Source organism: Tursiops truncatus, chromosome 2 (assembly GCF_011762595.2).
Source record: "Tursiops truncatus isolate mTurTru1 chromosome 2, mTurTru1.mat.Y, whole genome shotgun sequence".
In the NCBI taxonomy this organism is placed as follows: Eukaryota; Metazoa; Chordata; class Mammalia; order Artiodactyla; family Delphinidae; genus Tursiops; species Tursiops truncatus.
The window spans coordinates 168,583,505-168,606,333 of NC_047035.1; the positions used below are offsets into that span (position 1 = coordinate 168,583,505).

The 22,829-nt window shown below is 45.0% G+C and overlaps 1 protein-coding gene across 4 annotated transcripts in view; it reads right to left on the minus strand.

Moving 5' to 3' along the window:
- FRMD4A (FERM domain containing 4A) overlaps window positions 1-22,829 on the minus strand; it is a 382,372-nt gene that overhangs the window by 346,986 nt on the left and 12,557 nt on the right. Inside the window, exon 1 of one of the 4 annotated variants that reach the window (XM_073801680.1) lies at window positions 6,974-7,307. The exons of 2 other annotated variants lie outside the window; for them this stretch is intronic. In XM_073801680.1, the coding sequence (XP_073657781.1) occupies window positions 6,974-7,066 (93 nt within the window). In that variant the 5' untranslated portion in view covers window positions 7,067-7,307. Of the gene's footprint in view, window positions 1-6,973; window positions 7,308-22,829 lie in introns of those variants that run through there. One more of the 4 variants, XM_073801674.1, reaches the window with a different exon arrangement.

Consider the following 22,829-nt stretch of genomic DNA (forward strand, 5'->3'; position numbering starts at 1 on the left):
TTAAAGCTTCCCAGGTGCTTCCAGAGTGAAGCCAAGGTTGAGAAGCACTGCTGTAGGATGAGTGATGTCATCTGACCCAAGACATTAAAGAGAGTCCTAAGAAGGATTCAGGACCTGGGGATGAGTAGTCTAAAGAGGGAAGCCATCACCTAGTTTCATGCTGAGCTTGAGAGCTGTAGTTCGGGGCAGGACGGTGAGGTTCCTGGGAGTCTTGACCATTTCAAGAGAGATTTCCAGTCCTGCCTTCCCCACCAGCCTGAGGAATGAGAACCCTGGAGTGGTACCCAGTAGAGGGACAGCCTTTCCATTATGCCTTCTCATTCTGGCCAGGATGAGAAGTCATTGGTTTAACTTGACATGAGCTGCTGTGAGAAATAAAATAAAGGTTGGTGCACCGATCTGGGGGTCACTTAAAATCACACGGGACTAATCAATGTGGGGAACACGGCCTCCAATGCAGCCCGTGAACCCGAGAATCGGAGTCCCTGAGATAGTGCGTGTTCTTTCTCCTCCAGAGAGGTGTATATTTATAGAAAGGATAAAACCTATGCAGGATGAGGGGGTTGGATAATAGTATGTGTGGATAAATACACTGATCTGTCTGAACCGTTTCTGGGCTGTCTGCTTTCCATGGTAATACACATCCGCTAAAAGCCGTCTGCTGTATGTGTTTTTGCTAAAGTCTACACTTCCCTGCATGAATACATCAGAATGTAAGCACCACACACTCCACGACAGAGACTCTGTTGTATTCTGAATTTCTAAGTTATGCAGCTTAGCAGCTGTGATAATGTAACGGTTTGCAAAATAATAGACAGGCCACACGTCAACCTGGAATAACACGTCAAATAATGAATAATGTGGGTGCAAAAAGGTTTAATTTACACTGTGTTAAAAATACTGCTCCAGAAATACCACACCAATTCAGTCTTTCCAGGACAAAAAAAAACCCAAACCAAACCAAAACAAAAACCCCTTTTACTTAGATATTTAAATAACTGTGGTAAAAGAGAATGCTTTCTTATTTATTTTTTTCAAGAAAAGTGTCCAATTCCTATTACTCTGTGAAGAGACATATAATGAATCTGATTCCTTGTTCACATACACACATTGTTCCCCTTCAAGATATGTCTCAGATTTCACAATAAACAGGAGAAAAGCATTTGTCTCCTCAGTCCGTATTAACATGTAAGTGTGGACACATTTTCCACCAGCAAAACTGGGGCTGGTGGTCATTTAACATAAGATGTGAGGCTGTTCCTGTTTATGTTTTCATTCTGATCCTCTTCCCAGATTTTCTCCCTGAGGGAAGTTTCTAGCAACTTTCAGATTTCAATCATTCTCTCATCTAACGAATGTTTCGCCCTCCTGCTAGGAACCAGGGGCCGAAATGTGTTCCCTGCCCTCAAGGAGCTTGTCATCATGGGTGTGGAGGAAACAGGCAGCAGGCAGGTTCAATGCAGTGTCATTTGTGTTATTGTAAGGGAGATACAGAGAGCTTTGAGAGCCTGAAGGAAGGAAGAGCCGTTATTCATACTTGGGGAGGGGGTGGGTACCCGGAAAGGCTTCCAACAGGATGTTATCTTTAGGCTGAAGTGTGGGAATCGGAAGTCAAGAAGGCGGAGGGAGCATGCAGTGTGTGTCAAGCCGACAAAAGCACAAGCAAAGGCCCTGTGGCAAGGGAGAGCACGGTAGTTTGGAGGAACTGCAGATGTGTTCAGTATGGTTGGAGTGTACGATACCCAGGGGAAAGGATGGGGAGAGACCAGCTGGAAAGGGTAGCAGCGTCCCGATTATGGAGGGCCTTATAATTATGTTCAGACATTTGTACTTATCTTGAGGCAGGGATTTTAAGTAGACAAGTGGAAGATGATGGAGGCCTGAACCAAGAAATGGGAAGGAGGAGTTAGACGTGATTAGATGGCGGACCCCAGGGAAAGGGAAGAGGCAGGGAAGAGGCCTGGGTTCTCACGTGGGTGCTTAGACGGCTGGTGGTGTGGAAGGAATTGGAGCAGGACTGTGGGTAAGAGCATGAATTCCACCTTGAACATGCTGAATATGAGGGATTGCGAGCCTCAAGAGAAGAGAGACGTCTGGTCCACCCTGGGTCGTCCGGACCCAGGATACGTGGGTCTGGATGACAGAGAGGATAAATCAGTGGGGAGGTGGGCATCCTTAATAAACACACACACTAAAACAACGCGTGCTGGGCCACATACAGCTTGGCCCGCTTACTCCCAGGTTTTTGACCTATAACGGTAATCTCCAATGTGAAACAATTTCCTCATATTGTAGGGTCATAGAAACTCAATACAACATTCTCCCCATCTCCAAAGCAAACTCCCCCCAAAAGGTCCACCTTTGCTCTCTCCTTAACTCATTTATATGTTATGTTCTTACATTCTTAGAATTTTCCCTGAAGTTCATTTTTACCTTACCAGCTCGAGAAGGAAAAGACCCTACTGAAGTACCTGGGCTCGAGTAAGTTTACTTACTTGGCACTGGTGTACAATGAATTTGAAACACTCTATTTTTTATGTCTTACATAAAATTGGGGGTTCAAGGGATGTTATCACCAGGAAATACTTCTGTCTTGGCTTTATTGGGTGAATATCCCTTAGAGGACATCTTTGGGTGACAGTAAGTGTGACTAAGAATGTATGTAAAAGGCTACTGGTTATTAAAAATACAAGCCAAGGGGCTTCCCTGGTGGCACAGTGGTTGAGAGTCTGCCTGCCGATGCAGGGGACACGGGTTTGAGCCCTGGTCTGGGAGGATCCCACATGGCGCGGAGCAACTGGGCCCGTGAGCCACAATTACTGAGCCTGCGCGTCTGGAGCCTGTGCTCTGCAACAAGAGAGGCCGCGATAATGAGAGGCCCGCACACCGTGATGAAGAGTGGCCCCCGCTCACCGCAACTAGAGAAAGCCCTCGCACAGAAACAAAGACCCAACACAGCCATAAATAAATTAATTAATTAAAAAAAAAATACAAGCCAAGTGTTCCTCTACTCAAAGTCAAACTTCAAAAATATGCCTATCAAATGGAAATTGGTGCAGCCACTATGGAAAACAGTATGGAGGTTCCTCAAAAAATTAAAAATAGAGCTTCCATATGATCCAGCTATTCCACTCCTGGGCATTTATCTGGACAAAACTATAATTTGAAAAGATACGTGCACTCCTATGTTCATAGCACTATTTACAATAGTCAAGACATGGAAACAACTTAAATGCCCATCGACAGATGAATGGGTAAAGAGGATGTGGTACATATATACAATGAAATACTACTCAGCCATAAAAAAGAATGAAATAATGCCATTTGCAGGAACATGGATGGACCTAGAGATTATCACACTAAGTGAAGTAAGTCAGAAAAAGAAAGACAAATACCATATAATATCACTTATACGTGGAATCTAAAATATGACACAAATGAACCTATCTACGAAACAGAAACAGATACACAGACATAGAGGACAGACTTGTGGTTGCCAAGGGGTGGGGTGGGAGAGGGATGGATTGGGAGTTTGGGATTAGCAGACGCAAACTCTTATATAGAAAATGGATAAACAACAAGGTCCTACTGTATAGCACAGGGAACTATATTCAATACCCTGTGATAAACCATAATGGAAAAGAATATGGAAAAAATATCTATTTTTAATATAAAAAGTTATATATATAAAAATATATAACTGAGTCACTTTGCTGTACAGTAGAAATGAACACAACACTGTAAATCAACTATACTTCAATAAAATAAATTTTAAAAATATGCCCGTCATTAATGATTACCTTCTTTCTGCACGCCATGTATCATGGTAGGGCCTTACACACATCACCTCTAAGCCTTAATAACCGTCCTCAAGGATAGATAGTGCAGATGAATAAACCAGGCTGAGAAGGCCCGAGTCACTGCCAAAGTCACACAATTAGTGGGCAGTGAGGCTCTTGTTTCCTGGGACAGTGTGGCTGCAAGCCCCACCCTTTCCACCCCACTTGGCTGCCTCCTGTTGCACCTGAATCACCTTCATTACTTATTCTGGAGCTGGATTAGAGCCCTATTGTATTGACTTATAACAGTTTCATTTATATGAACCTCAGATCTCCTATCTCCAAACACGGCATCTTAGATTTCTTTTTCTGCCATGCCTAGTATGGTGAGGGGTTGGTTGATGGTTGTCTGTGAAAACATATGAACAAGAACCAGGCTTGGTCAACCAGCCTGAGCACGTTGTAATCAGGATTTGACGGCTGTCTAAGCAGCAGAGTTAGAAAGGTGCATTTCTGTTTTTTCTACTCAACTTCCAGGCAGTTGGAAAACAGAAGCCATTGCTTAATCCTGGACACGTAAGGGCCCATGACTGTCAGTGCACTAGGTCATGAGTTCTTCTCTTTGGTTGTCAGCATCTCTGCCTTTGGTAAGTTTCCTTTCCTGTGAAGTACTAGTGACAGGTTGGCTATAACCCATTTCTCAGGGCCAGGCTGCAATGTTGAAGCTCCCTCAGGGAGCAAAGGTGATGAAACACTGGCTCAATGGCAGGGATGTAAGATACCAGGTCCCTAGTTTGAGGTCCTGCTCTGTCCTTGACTGTATGTCCCCGGACAGAAGATTAAACCTCCACATGCCTTGGTTTCCCTGTTCATACAGGACAAGGGTAATAATCCCCATTCTCTGTGCCTCATTAGCAGCTCACGATCGTAAAGGGAGGTAACAGATAAGAAAGTGCATTGGGGCAAAGGTGTTATGGAAATGCGAGGTCTTACCATCATTAAATACCGTGAGACCATAGGAATCACTCGGCTGTCTGGCGCACTCTAGGCTGCAGATGCAACTGAGAAAACTGTTGCTGCTTTTAATTCAGGGAGTCCTAAGAAAAGAACGCTGCTTCTCAGTGTCTGCCCTGAAAGCAGATGACATTTCTCACCTTTCCTGCCCCCCTTTTATATAAATAGATGACGCTGATTGTGAAAGTTGTCATAAAACCAGCGATGGCACAAAATATCCAATTGAAATCGACATGATGTCACATGTTCCAATTAGTCTCACTCTTCCCCATGGTGGAGGCTGAGAGGGTAGCCTCGTAGGAACGCAAGGGGGCTCTTTTGTGAGTGATGCTGTCTCAGCCCCACCACTTCACAGCTGGCAATGAAGATTAACAGGACATCTGATGCTCCAGCGATGGACATGCTTCTCTTAAGGGCCTAGACGTTTTCAGATCAGACTCCTAAGACACTGGTGTGTGCCCAAGGACAGGACATAGGTCTGGGTCTTGAATGTCAGTATACACCAGCACATACAACAGACAGGTTCTGTATCTGACACTGTGTTCATATACTGTCAGTTCTTCTTAAACGAATAACGGAAATGGTACGTGAATACATCTGGATTTATGAAACATACATGATTCATGAAACAGCCATCTGGAGATTCTAATGGTTAAATAGGTTACTCTGGACTATTTGTGCAAATGTGCAGGGTGATTCTCTCCTTAGTTGTGTCACGTGGTGCAACTCCAGTGCGGGCAACTCACATTTCCAAGGGCGTTTTTGTGAACAGAACGTATTATATAAACTTAGTTACCATACAGGAAAAAAAAATTTCACTGGAACCTAAAATCACATTCAAGATAAGCTACATTTGTAAATATAATGATCGATTTGCAAATTTTCCTCTAACAGTTGGTCCTATACTGTAAAACTCTTGGTATAAAAGGGAGCACGCGTTAGGCCCTGAATACATTTAAGCTGATGACCCTGACATGGAGCCCAAGAAATATGTCTCAGAAGAAAGACCTCCACACGGCCAGAATAGGAAGAGAAGTTTCTTCCATTACTACTCAAATGGCAGAATAAAATGTAACTCATCAGACGTCAGGAAGTCAACCCCACCTGGAAACCTCGATAGTTTTAAAGCCCCTCGTGGTTTTAAAGCTTGACTCACGTTCTCCGTAAATTTAAAAATCACCGAGTAGTCAGTATACAAACCAGAAAGAGTCGCTTGAATTAAATGCCTTCCCCTTTATAAGATGCGGCAGGTCGCTCATCTATCAAGACAGCGGTTTGTGAGGCGCTCTGCCTTATTGATTTTAGATTACACCTTAACCTAAAATGTCTAAGCAGACATCCACAGCCCACAGAGGGATCTGCCACCATGCAAACAGGGGCTTTGGGGGTTTCTGAGACCCGCAAACCATTCCACCCCTGCGTGAGTACAGGCGCTGTCCCCACGTGAATGAGCCCAACGTCCTGAGGACGATCAGATTGGCATTAACTACCGTCATCCCCCAAACTACATCAGTCACTCCGGAGGAGGACAAATCCCTGTTATTGTTTTACAGCATCTTCTCTGCCAGGTGCTACCGTAAAGTAAGTATGTTTTCAGAAAATGAACAGAGAGCCACAATCCATAATGGTAAAAAAACCCAAATGACAGCAAGGTATTTGAAACAGTACAACCACAACTAAACAACAGAGGGGATTTTAATCAACCAGGTGCATCATTGAAACCCTCAAAGCGTCACAGCCCCTTGTCATCATCACCTCCTTTGCAGACACTGTTACTCAGCAGAGGAAAGGAAATTGGCAGCCCTGCTGCACCAGTGAATCTGTTTCACTAAACGGAGAGGAAAACAGGTTTTGCAGCCCGAAGCTTTTCTCAACGAGCACTCTCATCGTCCATGCTCTTTCCAGGGGGCAGAGTCCCTACCCCAATCTTTTCTCTTATGTTTCATCTCTAACAGTCCCAACCCCCATGCACAGCCGACCAACATTTGTTTCAAATTTCTCATCATTATCTACAAAGAAAAAAAATTACATATGCCATAGTATTCTCCCGTCGCAGGAATCTGAATTTTTCAGGAAAACATGACTACCAGAAGGGATGCTATGTACGACGAAAAGAAACCTCTCCCTTTCTTTGGAGCAATTGCTCGGGGGAAGAACAAACAGCCCGCCACGTCGCTTACCCTCTCCACGCTGCGTCTTCTCAGAGATCCATAAGGAATTTTCAGTAAAAGTCTCTGGGATCTATTCGGAGCCACTGCAGCCTGAACCACCATGGTGTAGAGCCGTGGGTGAGTGTGTGTGTGTGTGTGTGTGTGTGTGTGTGTGTGTGTGTGTGTGCACGCGCGCGCGTGTTCCCAGCCAAGGGAGAGACGGAGGCGTCCTCAAAACTGGGAAACTCCTGGAGGTTTCCCAAATATCAAATAACTGAAAGAGTTTTTTTTCTTCCGACCGATGAGCCAAGATGTGGTGTGTCAGGAGGTGGGGGGATGGGGAAAGAAGAAAAAGAGCCCAAGTTCTGCAACTTCAGCGCGTCTCCCGCAGCGCAGCCCAGCTTCCTCCTGTCTGCCCCTGCCTGTCAGTCAGTCCCTCGGTGAGTCTGCACGTCCTAGGGGTGGGCAAATGACGCTTCTGGGGAGAGTGATCCAGAAATGTCAACTTTGCTTCTCGTGGCTGCAGACGGTAACCAGGTCAGTTGTCTAATCGAAGCCCTATCAGACGTATTATTCATTCCATCACGTGACTCCAAAGCCCCTTGGCCATACAGTAGGTCACATGCTCACCTTAAAAAGACTATTTGGAATATCACCATCTGGTGTAGAGATTAATGTGCAATCCTGCATTCTGATTTCACTCTCTTCTGGACACAGGAAAAATATCTGAGGGGCAGTGACATAACACAGTGGGGACTTGGTGGGGAAACGCTCTTCGCAGTCATAAATTATAAGTATGACCCTGAGCATCAGACAGGCATATTTTTTCCTTCCTGCTTTCCAACGGATAGAAAATAAATGTAGGCATACAGTTAATTATATATGTGAATGGCGTCGACAAAGAGGAAGTGTGAGGGAAGAAAGGAGAAAATGTTTGTATCCCATGGTTCAGATGAATCAAATCAAATATACCAGGCAGACTTGCATTTGGCATCTCCTCATTTAAATGTTTGCGTTACAGAGCATTGGTTTTTATGTGTGCCAATAAACATGAAGAAATTATGTTTGATTTTACAAGGCTCTGAAAAGGACTCAGATTTACCCATCACATTTGTCTATTCTCCTCTAATCAGATGGTATAATTTCCACACTGGACAAGCTTCTCAGACTGCTGGTACACATGCTCTAAAAAATTAAGTGTCCTGTAAGATTTTGTTTCCGATATATCGCTCACTTGTGCAACTGCTCCCATCTCTACTCCTCCCTAAATCTGCTTGTTTCTATAGCAGAGAAAATTACTCCGAAGAGAAAACAAGTAAGGGGCTTCCAGGGTTGGAGGTATTTTAGTTTTTTTCTTTTTAACGTATTTCTGCCTCCGCGGCTTTGCTCTATTCTGGGGTTTTATGAAAGGGATGCCATTTCCTTTGTAAAAAAAATCCCATGCTTTTGGGTGTTTGCCTAATATCACTCTTAGGCTTTGGGAACCAGTTTTTATTTATTCTCTACAGACCCGTTTATTGAAAACGACGGAAAAGAAAGTTCTGTTTATTCTAAGAGTCTGATGGGAAGTGGGCGTTGGGGGGGGGGGCAGGGAAAAAAAGTGGAATTCTACACTGCTCGAAAATGAATCAGGAAAAAGACGCTTAGAAGCGGGGTGCTCCTTGCGGTGGGGTGGGAGGATGGAGACGTGGGTCTGGGCACCCAACTCAGACACACATTAAGAGGCAGTTAAAGAAAGCATCAAGTTGATGTGGGAAATTCCAAATATACAACAATCGGGCTTTGTTCGTAATGGGTTCCATATGTGCCGTTGAGAGTTGTGAAAGGGTGAGAGGGAAGGGGGGAGACAGGGGAAGATGGAAATTTCTCCAGCATGACCTGCAGAGTCTTTGGCGAGGTGGCTTAGGCTCACAGACCCTGCTTCCTCTTTCTCACTTCCTTTCTGCACTGCCCCGTGGAAATACGTCTGGAATGCTACCCAATAGCTTGGCCAGATCGATAGACCCTCTGTCCTTTATAAAACCCCGTTCGATTCCATAATGGTTTTGAACAAAGGATAGGCACATTTTCTAAACCCTTATCTGTCCAAAGCTCTGGGATTCTGTTTGCAAGTGCAGTTCGAGAGGGGGCCGTGGGTCAGATCAACTGAGAAGTCACCGTCTCTTTCCTGACCCAGGCCAGGGCAAAGCCCCTGGGAGCTGGATTTATTTATATTTGACTAAATGCAACTTCCTGTTTCCCAGGGGTATTAATGAGTGTTTCGCTGAAGAGCTCAAGGCTTCGTGGCATAGTTCAGATCATAAGGGACACTTTGATGAACTAAGTGCAAATAAAACAAAAACATATGCCTTTGATTAAAGTTAAAATACATATAGAAGAGAATGTTAATGGAAACAAAAATAACCGTTGGCCAGACTCCCACACATTTGAGCCCCACTCATTCTACCCCCATTCCCTACCCTGGGGGTGTGGAGACCAGGATCATTTCTCATATCAGCACTGGCGCCTCCTCCCAGCTAATAGAGAGCCCTCCCCAGTCCCCATAGAGTAGGTGGACACCTCCTCAGAGAGGTTTGAAGGCTCTCAAAGTTCAGCTTGTGCAAAACAATCTTTCTGATGGTCTTGCTGTGGGTGTTTGAGATTTACACATTTTAAATTGATTATTGAGTCTAAACTATTTCCAGAAGACCACTGTTACACTGTTACAATACAAATATGTTTCTTGGGAGGGGACATGCACCCATACCTAAGCGGATATGACCACTTTAGGAGAGGCGAGGGTAACGTAGGCTTACTGAGTACCCAGCAGTTGCCAGGCAACATGGCGGAAGGTCACCGAGGGCTGACTCCATGGCGGAATTAAGTTCCATTATCCATGTTTTACAAGTGATGAAACCGGGGCCCGGAGAGGGTTAGTAAGTTGACCAAGGTAGCACAGTTAGAACTGTCAGAGCTAAGACGAAAGCCAAAGTCAATCTGGGTGACCTCGGGGCCTGACTCGGTCCCTTGTACTCTCACCTGCCACTGAGGACTTTATCAGATGACAGCACTTTGGAAATGTAGAAAGGAGATGTGTCCATGGGGCCCATCAGGGAAATGGAAAGACCGCTGTCTTTGAAAAAGAGAGAACTGCAATACAGGAAATGGCGTTATATTGAGCAGCTGCTAGAGCCTCCGGAACCGCCGCTTTGACGTCCCTGGAGCTAAGCCTTCGGAGTGGAGTGCGGCCAGTCCTCTCCACCCGTGGGTTCTGCAACCATAGATTCAACCATGGATAGAGGTTTTGATCCGTTGTTGGGGGAACCTGCAGACGTGGAACCTGCAGATACGGAGGGCCAACTATCAGGGACACGAGCATCCACAGGTGTTGGCATCGGCAGGGGTCCTGGAACCAATCCCCTGGGGAGAGCAGCGAGGGAGTGTATCACTTAAAGAGAGCATGTTTTTACCAGGGTGGTGGATGACAGGGTTCCCTGTGCATCAAGGGAATAGCCTAATGGGCACGGGACAGGCCGGGAGGATGCTGCCGGGTCGGGGTGTCAATGAAGGCTGCTGGGAGAGGACGTGGGGAAGACGCACCTCTCTTCTAGAGTCCCTGAAGCTGCTGCTTCTGATGACTCTGGCAGGCCAGCACCCACTCAAGGCTGGTGGAGCTTTTTCTTTAAAGATTTTTTTTTAACGTGGACCATTTTTAAAGTCTTTATTGAATTTGTTACAATATTGCTTCCGTTTTACGTTTCGGTTTTTTGGCCACAAGACACGCGGCATCTTAGCTCCCCAACCGGGGATCGAACCCACACCCCCTGCATTGGAAGTCTTTAACCAATGGACGGCCAGGGAAGTCCCTGGTGAAGCTTTGTATTTGTTCGTTTTGAATATTTCCTTCCAGTCTCAGTGAAAGTGTTCACATTCGAACCCTGGAATGAAAATGCATAGGAGTCGATGGAGCCGTGCTTCAGGAAAATCAATGGTCTTCACACACCAAAGCAAGCTGTATCCAGTCAAATGGTCAGGGATAGCAGGAGGGGAAAGAGGGGGCTGGGGATGATGGCCGGTCAGGGGCAAAGCCTCTGCTGACGCCAGTGCTGGTGGGAAGGAGAGGGAAGGTTCCACGGGGTGACGTGTGCACGGGTGCGAGCGCTGACTCCCATGTCGGACGGCTGACCGTGCTGGCGCCTGCTAGGCAGCCCTGCGGAAGGCGGGTGACCTCCTGGGAGGACGCTGGCAACAGAAATGGGGACCGGTCATTGCACCCTCCTGCCCAGAGTGAGCCTGACCTACCAGAACCAAATGCTCACTCCAGCTGCTGGCCCAGGGCCCGCAGCGACCATCGGGGAGGCTAATCTTTTCGGCCCTTGGCGGGTCCACGCGGATGCCTGTCTCACCGCAGACTGTAACTCACCCGCACCAGTCAGCTCACTCGCACTGCTTGATTTTGTTCATTCGGCAGAACGTGAGAAGGGGTCAAAGGACACAGAGGTGTCGGCTGGGGGAGGTGACTGAGGGCACGCTGTAGGAGAGGGGGAGGGCTGCCATAATGAAGCTCCAGGGTCAGAGGGCAGCCTGAGGTCCCTGTGAGCCTGGGGTCAGGGTCAAAGGGCAGAGAGCTGAGAAGTGTTGGGAGGCTGAGCTGAAGCGCCCTTCGGGAAAGAAGGGCAGAATCAATCTGAAGAACGTCATCTCTGGCCTTCCTGTTCATTTTCACTCTTTCTCTGGTGAGAGGCGGAATATGGCTTATATTGGGGAAACGAAGACAACAGAAAGCGGACAGATGAGATGCTTCCCCTAAAGTCCATCTCGAGCCACTATCTCTTGTCAGTTAGGCAGGATGTGAAAGGGCTCTTTCTCGGTTTTATTGGCGGTTTCAAGGCAGCAGGGGCCAGCTTCGCCTACCCCTGCTCCAGGGCGTGCGAGGGAGGGTGTGAAGCCCTCAGGTGACCTCGCCCTGCAGGCTGTCCGGGCAGGGGGAAGAGGCAGAAGGGGGGGCCGCTGGCCCCTCACCTCAGGCCCGGGGAGAGGGGCTGTGAGGCGCCCACGGGGAGGGATACGGGGAAAGGGACCCAGTGGAGCCGCCGCCCGCAGCAAAGGGAGGGGAGGTTAAGTCCCATCCCATCCCATCGCCCTGGTTCATCCTAGGTGCTCAGTGTGCTGTGTGGAGGGTGGCTGACAGAGGCTGGGGGCGAAGACTTTACATGGCCAGCTGGGAGAGAGTAGAATATTGTGATCTATAATCAAAAATATACATTTGGTCTTAGCCTGCTTTCCCGGCACAGAGCTCTTAAAACCCTTGGAATTTCCTAACAGGTGCCTTTTGTTATGTTCACAGGTGACTTTTAGCAAGTCCCTAGGACATCTAAGGATGGGGCTTGGTTCAGAGGAACCAAGCCTGTGATTGCAGGGCTGGAACTTTCAGTCCTACCCCACTGACCTCTGGGGAGGGGAGAGGGGCTGGAGGTTGAATCAGTCTCCAGTGGCTGATGATGTAATCAATGATGTAATGAAGCCTCCCTAAGGATCCCAAGAGTCTGGGGGTTGGAGAGCTTCTGGGTTGGAGATTTGGGGGAGCCTGGTGCACTCACACCTTGCTCTATGCTTCTCTTCCATCTGGCTGTTCCTGAGTTATATCCATTAATAATCAACTGGTAATTTAGTAACTAAAATGTTTCTGAGTTCTGGGAGTTACTCTAGCAAAGGAATCAAACCCCCCAAAGGAGGTCTGATTTGTAGCCATCTGGTCAGAAGCTCAGGTGATGACCTGGACTTACAGCTGGCGTCTGAAGTCGGGGCAGGGAGGTCTTGTAGGACTGAGCCCTCAACCTGTGGGATCCAATGCCATCTTCGGGTAGACAGTGTCAGAACTGAGCTGAACTGTAAGACAGCCGGCTGGTGCTGGAGAACCGTCGGTGTGGGGACCACTAAGCCCCGACACACTGGTACTGGGTTCGAGGATGTTAAGAGGTATCACCTGTGCCTGGGAACCCCAGTGAGAAATCCCCAGCAGTGAGAAAGGGGTCAGGGCAGGGTCTTCAAAGAACCCACAGGAACCCTGCAAGGACAAGATTGGGTTTAAATACCTGCCAGTCCCAGAGAGAGACTTTCCTGCCCTGACCTCTCCTACCTTCCCCACACCCGGCATCACCCCACACCAGCCCTGAGCTGGAGCCTTGAATGACATTTGGAGTTTCTAACGACTGTCGTGTAAAACGGATGAGAGAGTAAATAGGCAGAGATTGACCCAAACACACACGTGAAGACAACACATTCCTAACCAATTTGGAAAATTCCTCCAGCAGGAGGGAGGGAAGCTCTGTCTTTCTTCAACATTCCAGCACCATTTCCATTAGCTCCTAACTCGGCTAACCTGCGTGATTCATGTCACGTCTTGTTAGAGTAAGCTGTGACTGAGGCTGTGCAAACAGAAACACTGCTGACAGCCATAATTTTCTGTTTGAAAATGGCTGGAATTTAGGCCAAACACGAAAGCCAATATCCCTCAGAACAGAACGTGGAGTCACCAGACCTCACGTGCCCAGGCCCCACGGGATTACTGACAGGTCCCCGCGCAGGACACTTTAGGTTTCTCTTGCTTGGAACTAAGGTTTGCACTGATGCTATGCACGGTTGGTATTATCCATCTTTGGACAGACGTTCCCTCCTGCTACGGCATTTGGAAGAAACAGTAGGTAGAACTGGAGGGAGCCTGGGTAGGCAGATGAATTTTTCCTTCCCCATTTCTCTCTCTCTCTCTCTCTCTCTCTCTCTCTGTTTCAAGCTTCCTTTGCCTAGTTGGGCCCTGTCCTGGGCTTCATTGAACAGTTCTCCTCCATGACCAGCCTGGCAAAGAAAATAAAGGAAGCTTAATCTGAACCCTTCAGTGTGACCCCCAGTTATCCTTGCTGGGAAAAGGTTTGGTGGATGAGGGTGAGTTTACTGTTTGGTTCTGAGATGATGCTGTCTGTGGTCTTGTATTCCATACCACGCTCCACACTGGCCTTGTCCTTGTCTAAACCAATGTTGTCATTTCTTTTCATTGCCTGGGCTGCACATCCTTCATTCAACAATTATTTGACTGAGTGTCTAATGACATAATGGCAACCCCCTTACCCAGCACATTCTATTACAGGCGCTCTTCTGAAGGTTTTTAAAAGTACGGTCATTCGTTTAATTCTCACAATACCTTATCAAATAGATAATCTTGTTTTCCCTGGATGAAGAAACTGAGGCAGGGAGCCTTGAAGTCACCTCTCCGAGGTCCCCTGTAAGCGGCCTCACAGTCCGTGAACTGTTACCCTCTCCTAGATGGCTACTGTGTGTATCAGGTGCTGGGCCAAGAACTGAGGACACAAGAGAACTTTTGCTTATTGGAAGACTTTTTTGTTCCTGAAACTCAGCTCCTCTCTGCGATGGGGAAGTGAAAGGACACTGGCCTTATACCTGAGTTGGCACCTGGAAGGTTACTGCACACCTGCCTACCCTACAGGAGGAAATGAAATCATGTTTGTGAAAGTTCTTTGTAAATCACACACACACAAACACACACACACACACACACACACACACACACACACACAGAGTTTTCCTGCTAACTCTGTCACCACAACAGCCTTCCTGGACCTCACCATCTACCTCTCCCCCTCTTCATACATAGCCTGCTATGATGGCCATGTTTCATCCGTCTGAATTCCCTAAGGGTCATGCAGCTAGGCCCCGTTTTTATTGAGGGGGAGGGGTGAAGAGGCTTCTTCTCGGAGCTTTGAAAACTCCCACTTGAGGATGTTTCATTTGAGTAGAGAATTTAGCCCAGAATAAGACCCTCTATCCCCATCAACTCAAAAACACACATCCCATCACAAAGGAAACCAGATCTCACCCTCTTCCAGGATAGGGAAGAAGATGTAGCCTGTGCTGATGGAAACCTTGTGTACTAACCAGGCATCCAAGCATCTCCTTCAATCTTTATGGCAATGATCAAGCCAAAGAGAATGTCAAGTGGAAAATATTAATGGCCTATGAGGTAGATCCGTCCATATTCTGTCTTAGCAAGCCTTGCTTCATGGACATCAAGTAACAGGTTAATCAGCATGGTGGCAGGATTATTCAACTATTCACCCATGGAAAGAGGGAACAGGCGGACCTCCTGACGGCAAGCAGCTGATGGATCTCACTGCTCCTTAGGAAGGTTCTTCATATGTGGCCTGGGTATGATTTGCCCCCATCAGAGCTTCACTTGCCCTTCCCAGCATGAGGCTAAGTCAGGCAACCAATGGCCGCAGCCTGGGATGATGGCTCTTCTGCATGGTGGTAATGGCTTATCGCATGTGCTATTAGGAGTGATGTCGTGGCCAGGTCCTGAGGAATCAATAAGATTGCTGGGATGCCTGTGTGATTAAGCAGTAAATAGCCTGACCTGTGTGGGGCTGGCAGTGTAGACTGGCTTTCGAGGCCATTTGCAAAGCCCTCTTTCATGTGCTATCGGTTGTGGATGGATTTTGATAACTAGCATTGATTTGCTATATTTATGAAGTGCTGTTTGCACTGGTTAAACTGTGTAATTGCACCTAGAATGGACAAATAAATAATGTCCTTATCTGTGGTATTGACTACCCAGGATTAGCTTAATATATATATATAGTACACTTCCAAACAGTCAATGGATGTTGACTTTTGATTTTTTTTTTTTTTTTAGCTCTCAAATTTCAGTTAAGCATTGGGTGGTAAATGACCAACTCTTAAATCTGCTTCTAATTTCCATGCTTCCTTTTTCCAGGAGGAGAAATTTAACATGTAATTTTCTTCAATAGGAGAATGGTTCATCTTGGTTTAACTGATCCCCCTGATGCTGCAAAAAAGGGTGGTTTTCAGTCTGGCCATCAGATTGCTTTCTTTCCTGTGCCCAGGAACATGTCATTTACAAGGGTAACTGCCCATTTGCCCAGGGGTCTCTGGAATGAGCCACACGGTCTGTATTTTCCCAAGGAGAGGAAAGAAGGCATTTGAATCTGCTAGGAAGATGGGTGTCCAGGAGTCTCATATAGTAGAAATATGCCTTATCTTAAGTGTGCCCTAGAGGGGTTCCATAAGTCAAAATGCCAAAGGGTTTCCCAATATCAGATCATGGCCAAAATGGGCAAAATTCCTTCAATGGGCAAATCCTTAGATGTAAATTAGGATGGGTAAGGGATTCTGTTACTCTTTGCTTGGGGTACTCCATTCTATTTGAACTTTAAACCTCGGCAGCATGAATACAGATAAGAAGACTACTGTGAAACTTGAATGAGGCAGTGGAATCACATGTGTAACAACGAGGATGGTCAGAAATGACAATGAGACCAGATTCTGACTTTCATACTACAGAAGAATATATTTTAGATCTTATTCTATTTGCAAGAGGGATTCATTAAAAGTTACGTTTTGAAAGGAAGTGATACTATCTTCCTGAATATTTTGAACTTGAGTGATAAAGGATGAAGTGTAGCATGGAGAACCAAGGTGTATAGAGACAGGAAGAGCAGTTACAATGTCACTGCAATTGTCCAAACGAGTGATGATTAAGTCCAGAACTAGGATGGTGGTGAGAGGTTGAATACAAGATGTTGGCGAGTTATAAATGCTGGAAGGAAGAAGAGTGTTCCTGTTTACTGAGGGACTAGAGGAAGGATGGTCCTATTCAGTTAAGATAAGTACACAAGAGAAGGGGGAGGTTCGGAGAGATGATAACGTGTAGCTCTGGATGGACAGAATTTCTGGTGCCTGAACATTTTGACCTGGAACTGAAGAAGGGAGTCAAGCCTGGACATGTAGGTCTGGATTTCAAGAGCAGACAAATAACCACTAGACAAGTTATTAGTCAAGTGTGAGGGCAGACATTCAAGAACACAAAAATTTACTTCTCAGGCACCTTTTCTTAGGAGCTTACTGGAAGACAATCTCCAGCAAAAGAAAGCTAAACCTACAAAGAGGGGAACATGAGTTCCAAGAAAAGGAGAGCAGATCACGGGACTGGTGCAAAGGGAGCTCCCAGAGTATTGGAAAAAAAGAGCCTCAAGAAGACAGTGGTACAAGAGACGTACAGAGCTAGTCCAATTGGTGCAGGAGGATGGAGGGAGCCAGGAAGGATGCCTCAAAAAAGAAAGAAAAAAGGAATAGGTTGAGGGTCTAATGAGTTTCCCAAATTGAGAGGAGAGACACAGCTCTACTGAAGATCGTAGAGAAAAATGCTTGATGGGTACAATAGAATATTAAGTAAGTGAACAATGAAACAAGGCAACTGTTAATTCCTGGAAAAACATAAAGTTGGAAAATCCAGGATATACAATGATACTATACAACTGTCCTCAGCTGTAAATAATATCTTGGTAGTCACAATAAAACTGAATTTTGATTTAAACTGTGATATAGATATATTGAAAAGATAGTAGAGAAGAGATATGTGTGTGCCGGTAGGGATGTGGAGTACAATGGAAGTAAATTTTAAGCCTCATCTTTCAGGGTGGCAGCATAAAATACCAAAAATTGAGGAATTAAGAAATCACAGTATAGGGACTTCCTTGGTGGTGCGATGGTTAAGAATCCACCTACCAATGCAGGGGACATGGGTTCGAGCTCTGGTCTGGGAAGATCCCACATGCTTTGGAACGACTAAGCCTGTGCACCACAAGTACTGAGCCTGTACTCTAGAGCCTGCGCGCCACAACTACTGAGCCCATGTGCCGCAACTACTGAAGCCCGTGAGCCTAGAGCCCGCGCTCCGCAACAAGAGAAGCCACCGCAGTGAGAAGCCTGTGCGCAGAAACGAAGACCCAATGCAGCCAGAAATAAATAAATAAATATATTAAAAAAAAAAAAAAGAAACCACAGTATAAACAGATGACTGAGAAATCTGAAGCAACAGTTGAAAGTCTATGAGTGCCCCTGGGGAGGGACTCAAGAGATGGGAAGAAGGGAAATGGAGGCTAGTGTTTTTCTTTGTAAGTTTTCTAGTACTCTTCAACTTTAAAATGTTGAAGTTTTATAAGTTATAGGTTTTTACTTTATAAGTTTTCTTTATAAGTTTTCTAGTACTTTATAAGTTTTCTAGTACTCTTCAACTTTAAAGTTTTCTAGTACTCTTTATAAGTTTTATAAGTTTTCTAGTATTATTTGTAAGTTTTCTAGTACTCTTCAACTTGAAAGTTTTCTAGTACTCTATAAGTTTTTGTTTTCTAGTACTTTTTAAGTTTTCTAGTACTCTTCAACTTTAAAGTTTTCTTTATAAGTTTTCTAGTACTCTTCAACTTTAAAGTTTTCTAGTACTCTTTATAAGTTTTTGTTTTCTAGTACTTTATAAGTTTTCTAGTACTCTTCAACTTTAAAATGTTATGAAAATTGCCACATACACATATGATTTTGATAAAAACGAGAAATTGTAAGAAGGAGCAATGTTCAAGGCAGTTTGAGCCAGACGAGGCCCTGGGAGCAATGGGTGGCAATTAGAAGGGCACCGACGGCCTTGAGAAGGTGTGCATGGAATGCAGATAGCAGACACCAGGCTGTGGAAGGAGACCTGGGTTGCCTGGCCTCTTTCTGAATGGACAGATCTGAGTCCAGATGCTAGGTTACTTAATCCAACAAGTAAAGGTTTCAGGAGACCTGCTTCGTTTCGTCTGGTTTCTTTTCCTTCAGTGTATGTTACAGGGCTCTCCGTCCACAGATCTGCTATTGAAATAGCTGCTGAACACCTAGCCTTTAAACTATACCTCGGAAAGGAGCACCTTAAATCCTTTGAAAAAAGATGAGGCTAGACAGACAAAAGGAGAAAGACAAATACATCAGCAAGGGCACTGCCATCAGTTCTGGAACCAGTCCTGAAGGGTCATTCATGCTTTTGACTGATCACACCTTCTTTTTTTTTTTGTCTATGCCACGTGGCATGTGGAATCTTAGTTCCCTGACCAGGGATCAAAACGGTGCCCCCTGCAGTGGAAGCGCCGAGTCTTAACCCCTGGACCGCCAGGGAAGTCCCGATGTCACCTTTTGAGCTCTTTACTTCAGTGTGGTGTTGTGTGTGTTCGTATGTGTGCACGAACACGTGTACACACACGTGTGTGTGTTATTTTCTCTTGTGAACCCGGCAGCATCTCAGCTACAAGGGCCCCAGACTGGTGACGACTAATTACAAAACACCAGGCCTGATGTGTTCCTTTTATCTCATCTTGCAGAAGCCTTGCATTCCCACGAAACCCCCAGCGGCCCTTCATAATCCTGGAAAGGAAGTGTCAATATGGAAACAGCTGTTCTTGAGATAGTGAGATGACAGTCTAATGAGCTATGGAGGAAACCCAAGGCTAATGGCACTCGAAAGCAAATATTCTTTCTAGACAATCAGACGCACGTGAGAATGCCTGTAGTCCCTAGGAAGGCGGAGAGGGGGGACACTGGGCTGTAGATGTCACGTCCCCTCATTCTTACATGGGTTTTTATCCTCCTAAGCCCTATGGGATGTCGAACACTCCCTGGCTCTCTTCTGGGAGGTGGAGACCCAGGTCCCCTTGCTAAATGGCCCCACCAGAAGAGCCCAGCTGGAGAGCAGAAGCCAAGCGCAGCCCGTGCCCAGTGCCCCTGCCGGCTGCTGCATGAGTTCAGGACCGGGTACCTCCTGCCACTTTGGAAGCAGGCGGGAGAAACGGCCACAGGCAGATCTGGTTGAGGCAGGGAGCCAGTGCTGTGCCTTGACAGAACCCAAATCCCTGATCATTCAAAGGGGAAGGTTAGGTGGTGAGAGTGAGAGAGAGCTTTAAGGGCGAAGAAATGGGAAATTACTTTTTATGGTTAGGGACTTAAAGCCAATCAATGCCTTTTCCAGGGGAGGCATAGGGAAGAAGAAGACTCACTTGCCCAGTGCCTCCTCTGCATCAGGCATGGCCCTGGGCACTTGCTCTAAATGAACTCTCTAAACTTCACTGTGATCCTGTAACCTGGGTAGTATTACCTACACTTTATTGACAAGGAAATCAGAGCTCAGAAAGATTAAGTGCCTGCCAACCTGGGGTTGAGACCTCAAGTCCGTGTGATGTTGAAACTCATTCTCAGTATTCTTTAGGGATGTGTATGTGGGGACACATCAGAGCATTCTGTTCTTAAGCAGAAGAAAATATTTCACCAGAGCCTAAACAGTTGAGGTTGTATCAGAGTGTAACCTACTTGGGGGAAGGGAAATGCCCACTCCAGCTCCCTGCTCCACCCATCCTGTCGCACCTAAAGGAGGGAAAATCCCTGAGAAGTACTGTGAAGTTCACAGTCCAAGGGCACAGGCTCCTAAAAGACTGAGACCTCATGTAGGAGTGTAGAATGCCCCATCGCTGGCCTCACCACCACGTCACTAAAAGCCTATTCCCCACAGGTCTCTTTACACAGTACATCATGTCCACCATGGAGTTACAAGGCATCCTCAGAGGCGAGAAACAGTTTGAAGAGACTGAACAAGCATCAGAGCCAGAGTCAGCTAGGGCAGGAATGTTGGCATTAAATCAGACCAGGAACTAACAAACAGACAAACAATAACAACCACAACAAAAACAGTGATTTTTATCCTAAGGGCCTTAATGGAAAAAGCTGACTATATAAAGGAACAGACAGATAACAAAAACAGAGAGATGGAAATTCTAAGAAAGAATCAAAAAGAAACTCTAGGGATCAAAAACACTGTGACAGCAATGAAGAATTGCCTTTGATGGTTTCAGCAGTAGACTGGACACTGCTGAGGAAAGAATCTCTGAGCTTGAGGAAATGACAACAGAAACTCCTAAAACTGAAAAGCAAAGAGAAAAAAGACTGGAAAAAAACCCCCCAAAACAGAATAGAATACCCAAGAACTGTGGGACAACTACAAAATGTGAAACATATGCATAATGGGAATAGGAGAAGAAAGAGAGGAAAAAACCCAGAAGCAACGTGTGAAGAAATAACGACTGAGAATTTCCCCCAATTCAGTGTCAGTCACAAAACCACAGATCTAGACAGCTCAGAGAATACCAAACCACATAAATCCCCCCCTTACCTAAAAAAACCCCAAACCAACCCCCCCACCACAAAACCACACACACAATCACACACCCCACAAGAAACCAAACTACACCTAGGCGTATCAGAGTCAAACTTCAGAAGATCAAAGATAAATATCTTTTTTTTTAAAAAAATTCTTTTCCATTATGGTTTAATTACAGGATATTGAATATAGTTCCCTGTGCTCTACAGTAGGACCTTGCTGTTTATCCATCCTATATATAATAGTTTGCATCTGATAATCCCAAATTCCCAGTCCTTCCCTCTCCCACCCTCCCTCCTCCTTGGCAACCACAAATCTGTTCTCTATGTCTCCTGAGTCTGTTTCTGTTTCACAGATAAGTTCATTTGTGTCATATTTTAGATTCCACATATAAGTGATATCATATGATATTTGTTTTTCTCTTTCTGGTTTACTTCACTTATGATAATCTCTAGGTCCATCCATGTTGCTACAAATGGCATATTTTCATTCTTTTTTATGGCTGAGTAGTATTCCATTGTATATATGTACCATATCTTCTTTATCCATTTGTCTGTTAATGGACATTTAGGTTGCTTCCATGTCTTGGCTATTGTAAATAGTGCTGGTATGAACATAGGGGTGCATGTATGATAAAGAAAAAAACTTGAGAGAAGCCAGAGGGTAGATGGATTCACTGGTGAATTCTACCAAACATTTATAGAAGAAAGTACACCAATTCTCTACAATCTTTTCCAGAAGATGGAAGCAGAGAGAAGACTTCCTAAATCATTCTATGAAACCATCATTGCTCTAATAGCAAAACCAGACAAAGATACTGCTAGAAAAGAAAACTACAGGCTGATATCTCTCATGAACATAAATATAAAAATACTCAACAAAGTATTACCAAATTGAATACAACAGGTATAAAAAGAATTATATACCATGCCCAAGTGGCATTTATCCCAGGTACACAAGGCTGTTTCAACATTCAAAAATTAACTAATGTATTTCATCATATCAAAAAGCTAGAGAAGAAAAATCACATGATCATATCAGTATATGCAGAGAAGGATTTTGACAAAATCCAACACCCATTCATGATAAAAACTGTCAGTGAACTAGGACTAGAGGTAAACTTCCTTAACTTGATAAAGAATACCCTCAAAAACCTACAACTAACATCATACTTGTGAGAAACTTGAAGTTTTCCCAGTAAGACCAGGAACAAGCCAAGGTTGTCCTTCTCATCATTCCTTTCAACATCTTACTGAAAAAGTCCTGGCTAATACAGTAAGACAAGAAAAAGAAGTAAAAGTTATATAGATGTGGAAAGAAGAAATAAATCTATCTTTGTTCACAAATGACATGATTGTCCATGTAGAACATCTGAAAGAACAAAAATACTCCTGGAACTAATAAGTGATTATAGGAAGGTTAAAAGATACAAAGTTAATATACAAAAGTCAATTGCTTTCCTATATACTAGCAATGGAAAAGTGGAATTTAAAATTAAAAATACATTACCATTTACATTAGCACCCCCCAAGATGAAAAATTTAGGTATAATTGTAACAAAATATGTACAAGATCTATATGAGTGAAATGAGAAAACTCTCATGAGAGGTAGCAAAGAAGAAATAAATAAATGGAGAAATATTCCATGTTCATGGATAAGAAGGCTCAATATTGTCAAAATGTCAGTTCTTCGCAACTTGATCTATATGTTTAATATAATCTCAATCAAAATCCCAGCAAGTTATTTTATGGATATCAACAAACTGATTGTGAAATTTATATGGAGAGGCAAAAGACCCAGATTAGTTGGTGGAAAAAAAACAGAGTCAGAGAGCTGACACTACCTAACTTCAAGACTTACTA